At 43.4% G+C, this 18,669-nt stretch overlaps 1 protein-coding gene across 1 annotated transcript in view; it reads right to left on the reverse strand.

The window, feature by feature from the left end:
- Positions 1 to 13,058: 13,058 nt before the first annotated feature.
- TACR1 (tachykinin receptor 1) overlaps positions 13,059 to 18,669 on the reverse strand; it is a 130,778-nt gene continuing 125,167 nt past the window's right edge. The window contains exons 4-5 of the mRNA XM_036435825.2: positions 17,147 to 17,343; positions 13,059 to 16,242 (exon numbers count right to left, since the gene is read on the reverse strand). Of these exons, the coding sequence (XP_036291718.1) occupies positions 15,951 to 16,242; positions 17,147 to 17,343 (489 nt within the window). The 3' untranslated portion in view covers positions 13,059 to 15,950. The remainder of the gene's footprint in view (positions 16,243 to 17,146; positions 17,344 to 18,669) is intronic.

Below are 18,669 nucleotides of genomic sequence, written 5' to 3' on the forward strand. Positions count from 1 at the left end.
AATAAATTCTCATGCCGAGATTAAAGAGAATGGCATGACACTGTGGATTAGTAATAGTCCCTTCCTCATTAGGGATAGGCAAAGGTTAAATGAAGGTAAACATGAAAAGCCCTTAGAATTGTGAGTGGCACATAGTAAACTCAAATATTAACTATTATCATTACGATTCTATAAAAATTATATGCAAATTACATGTACTAATAAACATTGATAATATTCACAGTGACTTGTGGCAAATACAGAGGTGGATTCCATTTACTATTTTGTTTTTTTTTACAGAGAGGAAGAGAGAGGGATAGAGAGTTAGAAACATCGATCAGATAGAAACATCAACCAGCTGCCTCCTGTTCTCCATTGAGGATGTGCCCGCAACCAAGGTACATGCCCTTGACCGGAATCGAACCTGGGACCCTTCAGTCGCAGACTGACTCTGTCTACTGAGCCACACTGGTAGGGCAATTTTGCTGTTTCATGAAACAGCTCTAACCAAGAGCATGCCATTCACACAAGTCAGTGAAGATGGCCAACAAGAACACAGATAAGGTGGTTGTCTGGTGTCCTCATTGCATCAAAGGACAGAACAGAAGGGACCTAGAGAAATTGCACAGCTTGTAGACCAGTCATTCTTAGATTTGGTTCTTAGTCATAAAATAAGTCATGTGCAGGGGGCGATATAAAAAATCCAAGTTTTTATAGATATATGGCATGCAACCTCATTCATTTTTAGTAAGTTGCTTACTAGTAACTACTATGAGAGTTACTGCAATATGATATTTCAAACCTCACATTAACACTACTAGAATTTCCTGAGGATCCTAATTCATTATTCTACCAAGAAATCTGGCTTCTCCGCAGTGCTGATAAGACCAGAGAGAGGGATGGCTCGCTATTGGTTCCTCGTTAGCAGTAGCCCAAGCTTATTGGGTTTTTCAATGGTAACTATTTTTTACTTTTAAAGTATTAATTTATTTTTCTGAGGCCTGTTAGGTTAACCCTATAGTGGGTTATGATTTATATTTACATCAATAGTATTGTTAACATTAATGTCTGCACGATCCCCTCAAAATGTGCTTGTCCCAGTGTGCTATCCTCATGATTGCTTTCTCTGGCTAAGTGACAGGCACAAAGGTTTGAGAGCCACTGCCTTAGGTTGTCTTGTTTGGATATCATTCTGTTAGCTGGGCTGACCAGAACTTAGAGGACCATGGCTGCATGTCGCTCTGGAAGCAGTGCAAGGATGGGCTAGGGTTGACTTCCTAATATGTATGTAATGTCTGTAGGTAGTGGATATGATTTTATTAAAATTGGAAGGTTTTCTCCAGTATTATTCCCCATATGGAGGTCAGCTCATCTCAGGGAGATGAGTTATAAAGATATTTTTTAAAAAGTCAGATTTTTTTTTTCAGAAAGACGTTTGATCTGTTTGATCTACTCTAGCTCCTTAATTCAGTCACCAAAATTTTATGTCATCAAACATGGCAGAGGATATGGTGATTAGAACATTCTAGCACTTCAGTAATATGTGGTGGTGGTGTCCTGAACTGGCTCAAACCAGCTTGTGATAGCCCATTGTCAATGCTTGAGAAATTTAGTGAGCTGATTATTAAATTATTGGTACTTTGAAGTTGACCATGGAGGTAGTATTCCACAAAATGCTATAATTGTTTTTCCCCAGACAGCCAGTTATTAAACTTTTATTAGCATACCACTATCTATGGACCATCTAATGTTGAGCTACATAGTCTCTTTGTGTCCCTTGAAAACTCAAAATGAATTTTACCCATCTTCCAAAAGGGTGTTAGCTAAAAGGGTAACCAACAATTTCTTCTTGATTATAGAGTCATTCCCTTGCCAGCTATGTTAAGCCCCCTGCTAGCCTTACTCCAGAGACACATTTCAAGATTGAGTCTCCTAATTGAATATTGAGTATGAGGAGTGAATAGACTTTAAAGACAGCTATAATATTATTAGCCCCTATTAAATATCATTCTACCTTAATAGTTTATTCACTCATTTGTTCAGTTGATACTTACTGGAGAGATCTAATTATAGTAAAACCAGTCGTTTGTGCTGGTACTGTGCTAGGAAATGGATATATATATTTTATGACAAAACTAACAGGATTTTCACAGAACTTACAATCTAGTAAAGATTATAAACTTGAAAAAAATCATACAAATAATTTATTTTTGCAAATTGTGGTAGTGCCACAAAGGAAAAGAACAGGGTAATGTGAGAGAGTATACAATGCAGATCTATTTTGGGGACCCATTCATGTTGGGGGTGGAGAGTGACATTTCTGAGGAAGTGGCACTTGAACAGAGATTTAAAGGATAAATGGATGTTAGCCAAGAAAAGAGTGAAGGCAAGTTTCTCAAGAAATAGGCCAAAACCAAGTTAGATCCTCGGTAGAGTTCACTGATCTGTATTTAATCTTCAAAACGATGGGCCGAAACAATTTTTGTGTCAAGTTGTATGATACTGGCATAATTTCAATGCTTTTTCAAAACTTGATAAAAAATTAAACTAGGAGAAATAGTTCTGATCCATCTTGCTTGACATTTAAATTTAAGGACTACATTCATTTTTTAGATTAATTGGGTACATACTCATGTATTGCTATTTTTTGATGAGGGTCATACCTTAGAATTTTCATAGAAAATTGGATAATAATTCTGTAATTCATGGTAATTCTGGGAAAGGAAGGGTTAAGTATAGTGGGACATAGTCCTACTAAAACACAATCCTACCCATTAGAACTAGGGCCTAAAGTCACAATAAAATACTAATTCAGGTTAATGTTGAGTTGCCTCAGAACTGAACTCAGAGCTATCAAATTTTGCATAAGGTCAAGAATGAGTCCAGAACTGTGTAGCAGTTCAGAAGAGTCTCTCCAGAATGTGTCACTTGGGCATATGGATTATTTTGAGCTGGAGATAAATGAGGTCCAATAAACTCAGGAAGAATTTAAGTCCGCTCTGTGTCCATTGTCTCTGCATGGCACATCAAACATTTGTTTAGCAAACGTTTGCTTTTCCATCTTCCTGCAAATTGTTTTTTCTCCCTTTGAAGTCTTAGACCACTACCCTCATCGCCTTAGCTGATATTAGCATTTAGGCTTTGATTGCCTGATGCCTGTGGCCCTCCTATTTGCATGAAGCCCCTGTATGTAGAAGATTAAACTTGACTTTCTCCTGTTAATCTGTCTCATGTCAATTTAATTCTTAGACCAGTCATCAGAGCCCAGAAGAGCAGAGGAGAAATGCTTGCTCTCCCACAGCTGCCTTAGTCAAACAGCCCTCCTGGGGAAGTGAGGCCATGTGATGACCACACAGATCACCATCATGTGCACCAGTACCATCTTCTCTGAACACTTATTTCTTTAATAATCCTTGATGGTGAATTTCACATGAGGATGTAGAAGGGGACATATTCAGAAATCCTGGCCAGTGTTTCTCAAGGTCTGGTTCCTGAACCTCTTGTGTTAGAATTAGTTGTGTTGCTTGTTCAAAATGTGGCTCAGTTGGTTGGAACATCATCTTGTATACCCAAAAGGTCACAAATTTGATTCCTGATCAGGGCACACACTTAGGCTGCAGGTTCAATACCTGGTTGGGTCACATACAAGACAACCAATGGCTGTTTCTCTTGCACATTGATATTTCTCTCTCTCTAAAATAAATAAAATAGATTTAGAGGCACGGCCCCAGAACAATTGCATTAGCATTTGGGGGATTCTGCAATGATGATTTGAAGTCTTGTCTATGCTTCCCCATCCATTATCTTGCAGCCTAGTCCCACAACCTTCTGCCTCATTACTAGTAGGTGACTGTGCTTTCTGCTTCTCAGAGAAAGTTAAAACCTTCCCCAAGAGGAATTTTTCTGATTTCTAGCTTTTGAATCTTCTAACATATCTACACTCTTTGTCTTTCATCTTCCAACTGTCCTCTTCATATCATCCTCCTGTTTTCTCAGAAATAGTTTGCTATCAATTGTCTCTTCTTTCTCCTATATGTTTAACTATTCCTTTCTCCTCCTCCTCCTCCTCCTCCTCCTCCTCCTCCTCCTCCTCCTCCTCCTCCTCCTCCTCCTCCTCCTCCTCCTTCTTCTTCTTCTTCTTCTTCTTCTTCTTCTTCTTCTTCTTCTTCTTCTTCTTCTTCAGTGGAAGACTAATATTTTATTTCAGAATTGGACACATCTGATATATAACAAATATGGAATGACATAGGAATTAAATAATGCAATCAAGCCCTAACCAGTTTGGCTCAGTGGATAGAGCGTTGGCCTGTGGACTGAAGGGTCCCAGGTTAGATTCTGGTCAGAGGCATGTACCTTGGTTGTGGGCACATCCCCAGTGGGGGTGTGTGCTAACTGATTAATCAGGAGGCAGCTGATTAATGCTCCTCTCTCATCAATGTTTCTAGCTCTCCTTCTCTTTGTAAAAAATCAATGAAATATAGTTAAAAATAAATAAATAATGCAACTAGTAAACTGATGTAATAGCTATGTATAGAATCTAATATCTCTCAAACAAATAACAATAACAAAACATTTTTTGGTACCTATAGAATATTTACAAAAATCAGTCATATTTGACCACAAAGAAAACCTCAACAGATTGTAAAAGCTACATTCTCCTGTCTTAATCCAATAAAGTTAAAAGTAATGTAAAGAAGACCATAAACTATATACAGAAAAAATCAAAGCAAAATTATAAAATATCTATAGAGCAATAGAAAAAACACACTTTTTACCAAAACCCAAATTTCACAGAGGAAGCTGTACTCAGAAGGAAATATATAAATTAAGTGTTTTCATTATTAAAGAAAACGATGTCAAAGTAAAGTTAGTTTTTACCTTAAGAAGTTAGAAAAAAGTAACAAAGTAAACTGAAAGAAATTAGGAAGAAGAAATTAAGACGAAAGCTAAAATGAATGTAATAGAAAAGAAGCAGAAAATACAAATAAATATAAATCTTCTCCTTCAAAAAAGATTAATAAAATTTGGCCTGATTAAGAAAAAAACTGAGCAAAAGTGAATAAAATTATGGGTTCTGTAGAAACCTACCAGTAGAGGAGAAATTAAAAGAATAAGAAGAAACTGTAGCAAGAAATTGGAATTCTAAAAGAAATGGTGATTAATATAATTTACAAAAATGGATCCTGAAATAAGAAAAATAGGAATAGACCAATGTATAAAAAACTTGAAATGGTACTTAAAAACCTTGCATGGGAAAAGACCTCAGGATCACTTGGATTCATAGTTAGTGTTAGTTGATCTTTAGTTAATTCTGATGTTACTTTATTATTTTAATTTTATTTTTAAAATCCTTACCTTAAAGATATTCCACACCCCCCCCCCCCCGCATTGATTTTAGAGAGAGTGGAAGAGAGAGGGAAAGACAGAGAGCAGCATTGACGTGAGAGAAACACATCACTGGTTCAACGGCTCCTTCCTAAAAGGATAATACCTGTAGGCATTGAAGTATGTTCGTGTCTCTTCTATTAAACAACAAATACAAATTAAAAATACTTTCCTTGGTTCTACGATACATTCCCTCTAGTTACTACCTTCTCCTTCTTGCCTGCTAACCTAGCCTTTGGAAGGAGTTCTATAGACTTGGCTCTGTTTCTTTATCGAACATTTCTTCCTTAGCTCGCCATGTTCTGCTTCTACCTCAGGACTCCACTCAAATAGCTCTTGTTAAGGTCATCACTGATCCTTTCATCACTAAACCTACTGGGCATTTTCCAGATCCCCTCTTCCTCCACTTGTTTACAGCATCTCTTTGAAATATTCTCTTTCCTAAGCTTCCAAAAACACCATTTCCTGTATTTTCTCCTCTATTTCTCTCTAGGCACTATCTGATTCCTCTTCAACTCAGCTACTAAATATTGCAGTTGATTACCCAGGACTATCACTCTTGGCTAGCTTATGCCTCAGCATTGCAGCAACTCATCTATAATTGACTTGCAAATTGATGCCCTCAGCCAGACTGCTCCCTGAGCTCTCAATCTGCATATCCAACCGCTTACTTGATATCTCTGCTCATGTCTCAAAGTTATCTCACATTCAACATGTTTAAAACCAAACTCATTATATTTTTGCTTCCCCCAAGCTTGATATCCCAATGTTCCCTGTTTTAGTAAATGGTGTCATCACTGAACTAGTTACACAGCAAGAAATAGCACCCCTCACGGCTGGTGCTTAGTGGTTAGAATATCTGCCTGTGGTTTGATTCTGTTCAAGGGCATGTACGTTGGTTGCAGGTTTGATCCCCAGCCCTGGTCAGGCGCATGCAGGAGGCAACCAATTAATGTGTCTATCACATCTATGTTTCCCTTTCTCTGTCTCTTCCCTTCTCTTCCACTTGCTCTAAACATTAATAGAAAAATATCCTCTGGTGAGATTTAACAACAATAACAAAAGAAATATCAAGTTCTTCTTTGAAATCTTTTCTTTCTCCACAACCAGGGCAGTTCATCACTAGATAAATATTTCTCATATAGTTTCTAAAGGCTTCTCAATTCCTTCCACTTATTCCCATACCCACACCCAACAATTCAGTCCACACCTTCATCTCCTCTTACTTAACCAAAGCAATTAGCTTCTAATTGGTTTTCTTGCAGCTCAAGAGGTATTTTCCAAAAGCAGACTAATCCTATCACCTCCTAAATCTTTTCGTGACTTGCTTTGCTGTAAGACCAAAGACCAAAATTCTTATCAAGGCTCATAAGGTTCTCCAAAGTTCCCTGCCTCCCTCTTTTCCATCCTCATCTTCCACTACTTTCCCTACCACCTCCATCCAGGCACATTGGTCTTGTTTTTCAATACCTTGAATATGCCATATTCCCACATGTTATGGCTTTTCTCTATGCCATTCCCAATGCTTGGAATGCTCTTCCCTCCTTTTGTCTCACTGCTCCTCAGGGCCTCACTTTCTCAGAGGAGACTTCTCTGGTCTCAAATGCTGGGTCCAGTTCCTTTGTAACAGGTGTTCACAAAAGATCCCCTCTAATCATCCTTATCTCAGGTTTATACCCTCGTTTGTGGGATTATTTGATTCACAGCTAACCTAAAAGCTGCTTGCAAGTGGGATCCATGTATCTTCATTCTTATGCATCCCTGATGCCTGGCACAGGTCATGATGTATTGTAGGAGATCAAAGAGTGAATGAATGAAGTCCCGAAGGAAGCTTCATATTTCTTGTCATGAGGACCATTGGAGATTATCTCTAGAGTACCAGAGCATTAATGTCACTTCTCTAGCATACCAGAGCATCAAGGTCACTTCTGTGGAAATTACTCATCATCCGTGAGGGAATGTTTCTTGGGATTCAATACATGTTGGTTGAAAGTGAGCTTCTGGGAACCTCTCCATTAGCCCTGCTCTGTTATTGTAGCCAAGAAAGAACATCCCAAGACTCTCCCCACCACACCCCAGGTCCTGTCTCATCATCACACTGTCTAACGGAACATCACCACGTCTGCAATCTAAAGAGGGATAAAATTAGAGATAGTTGTGGTTTACAGTTTCTTTACGTATGGTAAAAAGAAAACATATCCAACTCCTTCTGCTTTTGCCTTAGTTATATTTTGACCTTCTTTCTCCTCTCTCACTGTGTACACCAAAACACTACTCTGGCATATAGATTTCCTTTGCTTGGATGTGAATCTGAGTTCAACGTAAGAGGAAAGTTGTAAATAAAGAAAAGTAAAAAAAAAAAAAAATTGGATTCAGTGTTAAGATTGTATAAAAACAAAGTGCTTTCCCATAAAATACTCTGAGAATTGTTTTGGAATTCAGGGAAAACAAACTATTCCATCCTGGGCTGAACATAATTCAACAATGGAGCCTCCTGGGTGTTGGCAGCTATGGCATGACTAGAAATCTGGAAAGTGTAAATTTTGTACTTTAATTCTGACAATGGGGGAAGTGCATGAGGGTCCATTGTGGAACCTCATGATCGGCTCTCATGGTTGGGTCAGGAGTTCTGGTGAGAACAGAAACAGAAGTGGTTAGATGTACACTAGAGGCACAGTGCATCAAAATTCATGCACTCGAGGAGGGGTCCTTCTGCTAAGCCTGCCCCCTCTCACAGTCTGGTAGACCTCAGGGGTGGGAGGTGACCGAGTGATCAGGGGAAGGCGGCGCCTCCATCACACTTCTGCTGCTGCCACTGCCAGGAGTGCAAATCTCAGCCTCGGTGGGGCAGCCGCCATCCAAAGCTTGCCTGTGCCTCAGGCCCGCCCTGGGTAGCTGGGCAGCCACCATCCAAGGCTTGTCTGTGCTTTGGGCTGGCCTGGAGGGCTGAGGGGACTGGAGGACTCCAAAGGCAGGTGTGCGGAGCAGCCAGACCCACCTGGGGTGGGCCGGGCATGCTATGTGCCTGCTGCCTTGGGAGGGCCAAGAGAACTGGGCACTGCTATCTTGTGGCTGTGGGCGCTGCCATCTTTGAGGGTGTGGCAGTCAATTAGCATATTCCCTCTTTATTATATAGGATGATGACAAGTCCCTATTTCCAGGCCCTGCATTTTCTGTTGTGCATCTTCCTTTCTTTGAAAATATATATAACCCAAACAGTGCCCAGGTATAGGAAAATCATGGTCACAGCACTGACTCCTGGCCAATTCTAAGGGAGTTCCCCACCTGTTGATAAAGTGTATGTAGCTTCAGTGTTTAGTACTTCATTTGAATGCTTAACCTGTGCATTTTTATAAAGAGGTCCCTCCAGAGGGCAGCAGAGAGCAGTTCTGCGGCCCTCAGGTAGAACCCAGGGAAAGGTGGAAGTAGAAGTGGTGGTCACATTCTACCCGGACTGCTGAGGGACTGGATTTTAATTTGGGAGAATTTAAAATCAACAGTAGGCTAAATTAAAAAAAAAAATCATCAATAGGGGGATGCATGGGTAAGGAATTTAGAACTTCACAACCCTGAAAAAGCATAGGTCCATCAGATATGAGAACTTAGGAGGCTTTGGAAGGAACTCAGTGTGATGGGCAACATTATCTGTGAGTGAGTGTGTGTGCATTGCCATGCAGAAAACATGGGGCTTAAGACCTCATTGTCTTTTAACAACATTTGTTGTTGCTGTGACATTCCTCCCACTGGGATATGGAACGTCTGTCCACCCCTCTGGACTGTGAACTCTCTGAGGTCAAGGACCATGTGCTATTGGAATTTTACACGCCCACTCCCACCCCACAGAGTGCCTGCTGTAGCATGGGTTCCAGACGAATATTCAGTGGAGGAAGCCGAATTATCATCTGCCATATCTTTATAGGTATAAAATAACTGAAAAGGTCTGCATCTCTTCTTGTGCAAGTATTTGGATTATCCTCAAATTTCAGAGGTTAAAACAGAACCAGCCTTACCTGGTGTGACTCCGTTGGAGTGTCCTGTACACTGAAAGGTGGTGGGTTCAAATCCTGGTCTGGGTACATACCCAGGTTGTGGGTTCCATCCCCAGTCAGGGCATGTAAGGTAGGCAACTGATGGGTATTTCTCTCTCACATCGATGTCTCTCTCTTTTGTTCTCTCTCTCCCTTCCTCTCTCTAAAATCAATGTAAAACATATCCTTGGGTGATGATTAAAAACAAACAAATAAACAAAACCATGTTCATAATGGTCCCTAACAGCATCTGTTTAATACACACACACACACACACACACACACACACACACACACACACACACTTCAGAGAGGAAGAGAGAGGGGGAAGGAGATAGAAACATCAATATGAGAGAGAATCATTGATCAGCCATCTCCTGCATGCCCCTTACTGGGAATCAAGCCCGAAACTTGGGCATGTACCCTGACTGGGAATCAAACCATGAACTCCTGGTTCACAGGTCAATGCTCAACCACTGAGTAACACTCACTGGGCTAACAGCATCTGTTTTTTATTAGCTGGATTAGGCCACTGTGGCTGCCACCTTTGAGGAGTAGTTATTGCCCTATCAGACACTTCTACTAAAACAGCTACTGGTGGTGCTGATGGAACAAGAGGGCAAGGGGCATGGATCAATGAGTCAGCAAAGAGCAGAAGAGAAATTAAACCTAGATAGCGCTTCTCGGGCAGTGTGAGTGCCCTGCTTCCTCCATGCTGTCTGTGGCCTCTTCATGCACTAACGGTGTTCTTCTAATCCCTATGTTGGCATGCTTAGGAGACAACAGCACTGGAACCTGGCATCACTCTGTGTTGCTATTCTTCTTGCTCAGTCTAGAGGGTGAATCCGACCCTGATTCTTTTTTTTTTTTTAATTTTTTTTCAAACATTTTATGTGAATACGTGTTAATCTTTTATTTTACTTTATTTATTTTTAATATATTTTATTGATTTTTTTACAGAGAGGAAGAGAGAGGGATAGAGAGCTAGAAACGTCGATGAGAGAGAACCATCGACCAGCTGCCTCCTGCACACCCCCCTCTGGGGATGTGCCCGCAACCAATGCACATGCCCCTGACCGGAATCGAACCTGGGACCTGCAGTCCGCAGACTGACGCTCTACCACTGAGCCAAACCGGTTTCGGCTGACCCTGATTCTTATAAGCATCGGAACTACCCTTGGTTTATAGTTTGGTAAGTCAAGAACCCTTCTCTGAGAGCCATCTCAACTTGAGAAAGTGTGGGTGAATGCGAGGTGGGGATTAGGGGATGAAGAGCAAGTGTGGGTGGGCATAAACCAAGGTGGCCAATGAGGGCTTTGGGGAGATGGAAAAAGGCGATGTGCTAGGGATGATGTCCTCTAACTTGCATACCAAGTCCTGCCGTTATGAATGAGCGCACAGGCACGGCATCAGCTCAGTGGAGAGAAAACCTAGAGGTCTCAGCAGGGACAGGGTTAGGAGAGGCTTCCAAGGATGGGAACAATGTTGGGCTAACGAGTGGAGAGCAGAAGGAAACTGGACACAAAAAGGAGAGAGAAGAGAGGACACATGTGCACACAGTGCAGAGGACCTGGCTTCGGACTTGTCTGTATGAAAATGTTCAAAGCTGGCAGGATATAGGCTGCGAGGGTGCCACCCTAGAGTGTCAGGGCCAGGGCAGCCCGCCCACCAGACTCATGTTAGTGCTGATGTCCTTTAGTCACTTGTTTTTAATCAGCAGCCTGTTCTCGGCTAGCTGCTCTGCTTGAGAGAGTGGCCAGGATAGAAGATCACCGCCACTGTATATTGAATTGTAGCTCATGAGGAATGCCCTTCCAAGGCCTCATTCGCCTCCCCCTCTTCTCCTGAACTGGGTAGAAATACACGAGGACACCTCAGAGCTTGGCCTGAGGAGTTTAGGAAAGTACCTCCTGCAGTTAGTTGCTCCCTTCCCTTGAAGATGGAGCAGAGGAATATTCTTGGTGTGTTCTACCTGGCTCACCTTGGTTTGGGGCCTTGACTGAAATCCTCACTCTCGGGTTCCAGAGCTAAAAAGGGATGGACACCCCATGCAAGGGATTCAAGGAGCCACTGTTTATCACCCAAGCCAGGGTGGCTCCTCAGGCCAAGCGTCCACGGTGTGTAGTCTGCCTACACGGAAGTAAGTGGAACATCCCTGCATTTCCCCAGGAGTGTCTGTATCCACAGCTGAGATTATATTTTGATCTATAACTAAGCTTAGTCTTTCCTCCACTGACGAGTCCTTGTCTTTCCATGGAGAAGAGTGAACACACCTTATAATCATGAGTTTGGTATTTTTATCGCCACCAACATAACATCTGTAGTGACATTCTCTACAGCTTTAACTCCTCTGGGAGCCTAAGGTGAATTATGTTTTTGTTCCAAAGCTGTTTCCTGACAGCCACTCCAGTTCTCCTGGGGCTCATCTACCTCTGACTGTGCTCTGATGGACTCCTGGTTCCTCACTCCTATCCTATAAATAGCTTAGTTTCTCTCCTCTGGAGAGCCAAGAGTGAATGAGTTCTGAGAAGACTCAGGTTTTGCACCCCTTACTGTGTGTGCGTGCACGCAAACACACACACACACACACACACACACACACACACACACACACACTGTTTAACATATGATTTATAGGGATTTTGAAGGGGATTTGTGGATTCATTGAGGCTTATCCAAGCACCCAGTGTAATCTGCCTTAGTTTAAATAGAAACATCTTTACTATGTGTTTCTAACACAGGATACATTGGGTAGCTGAGTATGTTCTCACAGCTCCCACTTTCAATGCCTCTACAGTCTTTGCCATTGCAAGTCCGCTATCAGCTGCTCCTCTCTTCTTTGAGGCAGTGGGCTTCAGAGGTGAGGTGGGACAGGGTAGTCCCAGGAGGTTGGATGCAGGTTTCTAGGGCTGACAACGGGTATCACTGAAGTTTTACATCCTACCAAGGGTCTCCAAACACAGGGGCCTTAACCAAAGCTCTGGTGGCAGTTGGAAGGGGGCGTCTGGCCAAGATCTCCTTTCAGGAGAGAACTGGTAGTGGGAGTGCAGCTGGCCGATGGCTGCCAGCTGCTGAACCTTCAGGACCCACCATCTTGTTCAAACACAGACCACTCCCTCCCCAGAGAGCATTCAACAGTGACCGAGCAAGGGGAAGTACCAGGCTTAGCCACTTCTGCCAATGCAGGCCTTCTCGATGGGCACCCTTTGGCACTCTGAGGCTTTCTGAGAGCTGTCCTGCATCTGAGGCTCCTCCTGTCCACTCCTCCCCTCCCCCTTTCCCTCAGGTGTTAGATCTGCACAGTGGTCTCAGCTTCCTCTGCCTATTCCAGCTTCCTCCCCCCCTCTATCTTTCCCAGGTGGTTCTATTCATCAGTCTCCTGCACCTCTAACTCTGCCTTGGGTCTGCTTCTGGGAGGACCTGAACTGACACAGCTCTTCTCGCAGGTGATGTCATTGTCACTTCAGACCATCCCACCTTATCTTCCCAGATTCCCACTTGGAAAGAGTTCCCACATTTTGTCAACTCATTTTGCTGCATGGTTAGGATATTTCTGGATATTGGGTTCCTTCCTTCTGACTATGCAAATCATTAGATTTCAGAGTAAAACCCCATTCAGTCTCTTATAGAGCATTGCGGGTCTCTGGAGATGAGACAGAGGCGTGAGATAGTCAAACACATACTTTATTTCTGCACGGAAATTCTTTCCAGGATCCCAGGCTGGAAAATGGGAACTCCAGGAATGACCCTGTTCCACATACAGGATTCTCCCCGAAAGCCAAATCAGAGAGGTCGGCTTCCCAGCTCCTCTTTTTGAAGAAGTCCCCCAGTCCTTCCAAAAGAAAGGACCTTCCAGCATGTCTCAGCATTATGGTGTGTGTGGGGGGAGAGGACAAGAACTCCTGCCCTTTAAGTTCCTCCCATAGAGGCCTGCCCCCTCCCCACCTCACCCCCTGTCACTGTGGTTTGACTGTGAGTTCACGGTGTACATCAGCTCCTCTCTGTGAAAAGACTGAGGAGAAGAGGTTGGCACAATACAAAGAACACATTGACAGCAACTGAATCCCATATTTTGGAAGTTAACATAACAAAGACTGGCCCATGATGTGTTATATTCTATTACTACTGAACAGTACGCCGCAGAGAAACACTTAGAAGATAAACATAGGGTGACACATTTCTATAAGAACGAGCCCATGCAATCATGGTGTTTCTCACATGTGGGAGCTGATGACGTTTTTTACAAGTTACACAGGTGCTGAGAATGGGTCGGAGGAAGGCCTGCTGGGCTGGTTCATAGGGGATGTTTGGCCATATTTAAAACTGCTCAGCACTCTCCCCCCCTCCCTCTATGTGCAGTGATGAAGCTGTCCAACCATGTCTCGCAAGATCCCCTGGACTGCCTGGTGGTGTTCCTTAACGTGACCTCAGAGAACTCTCACTGCAAAAGGCTCTCTGAAGGTCTCAGTCCTTGACTCAATTACACATATTAAGTCTTTAGAATCCTGGGAAGAATCAACTTCACAGCTGCCTCCATGCCTGCTGGTGGCCTCGACCCCCTAGGACTGCTTGGTTAGCTATGGCTCTAAAGAGTGAAAGGAGCCATGTATTCCCAGCTCAGGGCCAAGTCCAGAGCAGGTACTCAATAATTCTTGTTGAATTCAATTCCAACCCAAGTCCTTGACACTTTCTTCTTGAGTTCTTCTCATAATCATGCTGGTTCTCTATGACCCTTGGAAGAGAATTATCCACGCACGGCACAGTTGTTTATTGGAAGTCTGACTAATGCTTTCATCACTGACTTTTGCAGTCTCTAAATTATGTCTTCCGTTCATATATCTGCACTGAGCTGGCTTTACTCAATTTATTTGATCCTTCCCATGAGGCTTTGAAGAGTATAGTTCTTGGGTCCTTCTGACTTATACTGTTGCTAAACCCCACTATTTCCTCCCGCCCATCCCCATGCACACTCATGATTCTGATGCACACTCATGGCCTGGCAGAGTTAGAGCCAGCAGGGTTGGTGAGGCTGTAAGCTCTGTGGGCAGTGCTGTTTTCCTTCCATACTACAGATGCAGCACACGTGCCTTCATTCTTCAAACAATAAGGAGGACATTCATAAGTGTGACATGAGGCTTCTGCTTTCAGCCACAATGGGACAAAGCATGACTCTGGAAGAGAGGAAGGTGCTGCATGCTCAGTTGATGGAAATCCCTAAGCTGTACTGGGACATGAAGCCTTAAGTTCATGGCTCTCGGTAGATGAACTGTACTGTAAGGTCAGTGTGTTGTCTCACTTCTTATAGAAAGACTGCCAGCAAAGCCATGGGGTCAGGAGGGGAGATTCAGAGTCTAAAGGGAAAATGCAAGGTGTCCTCTTCCCTGAGGTGCTGCTGCAATCCCTTTGCTCACTGAACATCTGAGCACATATGAGATGTTACCGCAAAGCTGGTGCCTCTGTCCTAATACAACCAAAAGGCCAGATCAGGGAGCCCATGAATTCGTTTCCCTGATGTTATCTCCAGCTGCAGGCTCAGTCTGCTAAATCCTAGTGAAGAGGTGCAGGCTTTGATACCAAATCCTCCACTGTGTTAAAGGCTACAAACTTACTAGACAAAAAAGTACTCACATTTTAGGATAAATCAGAATGTCTGATATGGGTGTGGACACATGGTCGCAGCAGTTGCTACTTTCCAGGAGTATTAAGTCACTTCACTCTCTTTTCCTATTCTTTCTGAGACCACCATTTTTTTGTGTGTGAAACAAACAAAAAATTTATGTTCATTAAGCCATTGGAAATTTGAAGGGACACTTAGATGATCTCGTTCAGTCCCATAGTTTTACAAATAAGGAAAGAGAGGACTCTCCTGACTCTTGGTCCTAACAGGCATCAGCTGGGATCAGTGGACACAGTCTGCCTGCATCAGTTAGTTGCTCAGGGCAGTTCCTGGGGACACAATGCAGATGAATCTGAGGCTCTCAATCCCATGATGTTTAAATGGCCTAAAATATTGAGATGCCCAAAAAGGGGTAGACTTTGTCTTCTTTTCACGGGTGCTCAGAAAACAGGGTTAAGTATCTCTTTCAGATTTTCTGTGGGTCCTTTGTTTGTTCACTCTATCAAAAGAAGACATTCACCAGCGAAAGGAGGGTAATCTGAGCATGACCGAGAATGGCTTCATTGAAGTAGAACAGAGACTCCAGGCAAACAGATCAGTTGGGTCTGTTGCTCCATTGCAGGATTCATCTGGAAATGAGTGCTCATTCACAGCCAAACTTTTTTCTAGAACCATGGAATGGACTGTAAAGGACTAATCTTCCCATTTTACAGGCTCAGAGAAGTTCAGTGATTTGCCTTGGGTCACACAGCATGGGGTTGGCAACGACATGGAAGAATCCAGGTTTTTGGATTCCAGGATGGAATGTGTTTCCTAAACCATTCTGACCCCTTTCACAATTGTTAGGGTGATTCTGATGGTTTCTAGATCGAGGAGTTATCCATGCATGAAGTGAAGCAAGATAAAGACGATGGTGGCTGCCTCTGTTGAAGGCCCAGGGCCTAGGAGAGCATGTTGGAGTAGAAGCTGAAGCTCTCCGACATGGTCTTGGACTCACTGCGAGAGGAGCCATTGGAGGTCAGGTCCACGGGTGAGGGCGTGGCCTTGGGGCCTTCCTCCAGTTCTTCTTCATGGTTCCCCACCACCGTGGAAATGGTGGTTTCCAGGCGGCTGACTTTATACACACTGCCCTGGGCCTGGAGATACCGGGTGGACTTCATCTCCAGCCCCTCGTAGTCGCCGGCACTGATGAACGGGCAGCACCGGAAGGCATGCTTGAAGCCCAGCCGGAACCTGGAGGGAGAGAGGTGGAGAGGTGACCCTGGGGGACGGACAGACTTCTTTCAGAGGGCCTTCCCACCTTTGTGTCAGCTCCTTAACACATGGATGCACCCAGGTTCGATGCTGTGTTATTATTTTTTAAATTAATTGAGAACTGGAGACAGGAAGGTCCAGAAGACATAAAGGTTGGTCATTAAAGTCAAACCCAGTACTAGAACCCAGGTTCAGGTGAAATATGTCTTTTCTGAGGATAGCCACTGAACTATGCTGCCTCCACTGGCGCGGGGCAACCAACTTTGGTCAAGTCAACATTAAAGTAACACATTCACCGGGGTTTACTGTGTGAACTAGTTTTACTGCTAGTCACTGTGCAGTAAAAACACAAGAGTCAGTCCTTTCCTTCAGGTAGTTCACCGTCTGAAAGATGACTTTCTGCCAGTCAAGTTCATGTAGTATGCCTCATACAATCTGAGTCCTGCTCTGACTCTGTCTCTCTGTCTCCATGCACAGCCCCCCTGTGAAATGATTCATTGGGCAGTGTGAGCAAACTCTTAGGCCACAAACTGGATTCAACTTGTGGACCTACTTTGTTTACAGCAACCACAGAGGGTTTTTTCTTACCTGCACCTCCCACCCTCATTGACTTAGATGCCAGTGTTTAAAAGTAAGAAGATACCACACAACAATATGGATTTCTGGTTCCTCTTAGGAAAGAAAAATATGTGCACTCTGGTCTTATATTCTTGCAATGGTGATAATCAGCAGGGACTGAGTAAGGTGGTGATTAGTTTGCTGCAGGCCCCACCACTCTCTCTTGTCTCACAGCCAGGTTTGGTCATGTAGGTTGTTTGTTTGGTGCTTATATAGACAGATGGTTTTGTGGCCCCTGGAAAGAGTCTGGGGATGGGGTCCTCACCGGTCATTGAGGCAGCAGTAGATGATTGGGTTATACATGGTGGAGCTCATGGCCAACCACATGATAGCCAGGTAGAACTGCTGAATAAACTTCTCCAGGTAGATATCTGGGTTGATGTAGGGCAGGAGAAAGAAGATGTGGAAGGGCAGCCAGCAGACGGCAAAAGTGCACACCACAACGATCATCATCTTGACCACCTGGCAAGAGGGCAGACAGGTGAGGCCAGCAGCACATAATCCTTTTCTCATGGCTACTTTCTCTCTCCTCCTCCCCCTCTCACAGCCCACAGTGCAGTCTGGGGGAAGAAGTACTTATAATAAACCTTTTTTGAGGAAGAAGAAGGACCTTTTCTATGTGGCACCAAAGGGCTGGGTTATATCAATGGTTCTCAGTGTGCGGCCCCAGGACTAGTGTCAACACCACCACTTGAGACCTTGTCAGAACGCAAATTCTTGGACCCACCCAGACTTACCAAGTAAGAAACTCTGGGGTGGGACCCAGAATTCTGTGATTGACAAGTCCGTTCTTCCAATGATTCTGATGCACACTCATGGTCCAGAATCACCGTGTTATATCGTCCTCTGGGCAATGGCTGGAGAAGCCCAGTGAGACCAGATTAATGAGCCAAGGGGAACAGGTGTTCAAGAGGGAAAGAAGAGGGAAGCACCAAAAGTTAGAGCAGTGAGTTAGGGCAAGCTTCTTGCTTGGAGTATCAGCGGGAAGGAAGGATAAGGAATAGGTTTTGGACAGCTGCCCAAGAGAGCGGCTGATGTTTACAGGGGACTTGCAAGGTTTTAGGAACACTGGGTGATGTGACCTTTCCCTCTTTCCCCCCAAACTCAGTGAGAACTACCTCTCCTCCACATAGTAAAATGCTATGCAAAGATGCACTAAAAAAAAAAAAAATAAATAAATAAAAAAAATGAGGAAGCTCTTTATATATTAATTTTTTAAAGGTCTTTTGGCTATTAAGTAAAAAAAAAGTGAAGGGCAGAAAGTGTGTGCTTACTATTTGCGTAAAAAAGAAGAAGAAAGAAAATAATTTACATTTATTTGGCTTATAAATGCATTATAATATCTGGAAGAATTAATAATAAATAAATACCAATGGCTACCACAATGAGTGTGTGCATTAGCATGGGAACCGGTGGGATCCTTTTCATGGTAAAACTCACATATATATATTTTTTACTTTCCATTTTGAAATAATTTACAACTCCCAAGAAGTGCAAACACAGTACAAGAGTTCTCAGGTTCCTCCTGTACCTAACTATACCACGTGATCAAAACCAGGATACCAGCCTTCGTGTCAGGCTAGAAACTAAACTACAGACGGTGTTTGGATTTTGCCTGTTTTTACACACACACTCCTTTTTTGGGGGGTATGGTTCTATGAAGTTTTATCACATGTACAGATGAGCTGCAAACCCAGCCACAATCAGGATACAGAGCTGCTGCGTCGCTCCATCACTTCAAAGACGCTCGTGCTGTGCCTTTACAAGGCAGCCCCTCCCCCACAGGAA

Source organism: Pipistrellus kuhlii, unplaced genomic scaffold (assembly GCF_014108245.1).
Source record: "Pipistrellus kuhlii isolate mPipKuh1 unplaced genomic scaffold, mPipKuh1.p scaffold_m20_p_13, whole genome shotgun sequence".
Classification (NCBI taxonomy): domain Eukaryota; kingdom Metazoa; phylum Chordata; class Mammalia; order Chiroptera; family Vespertilionidae; genus Pipistrellus; species Pipistrellus kuhlii.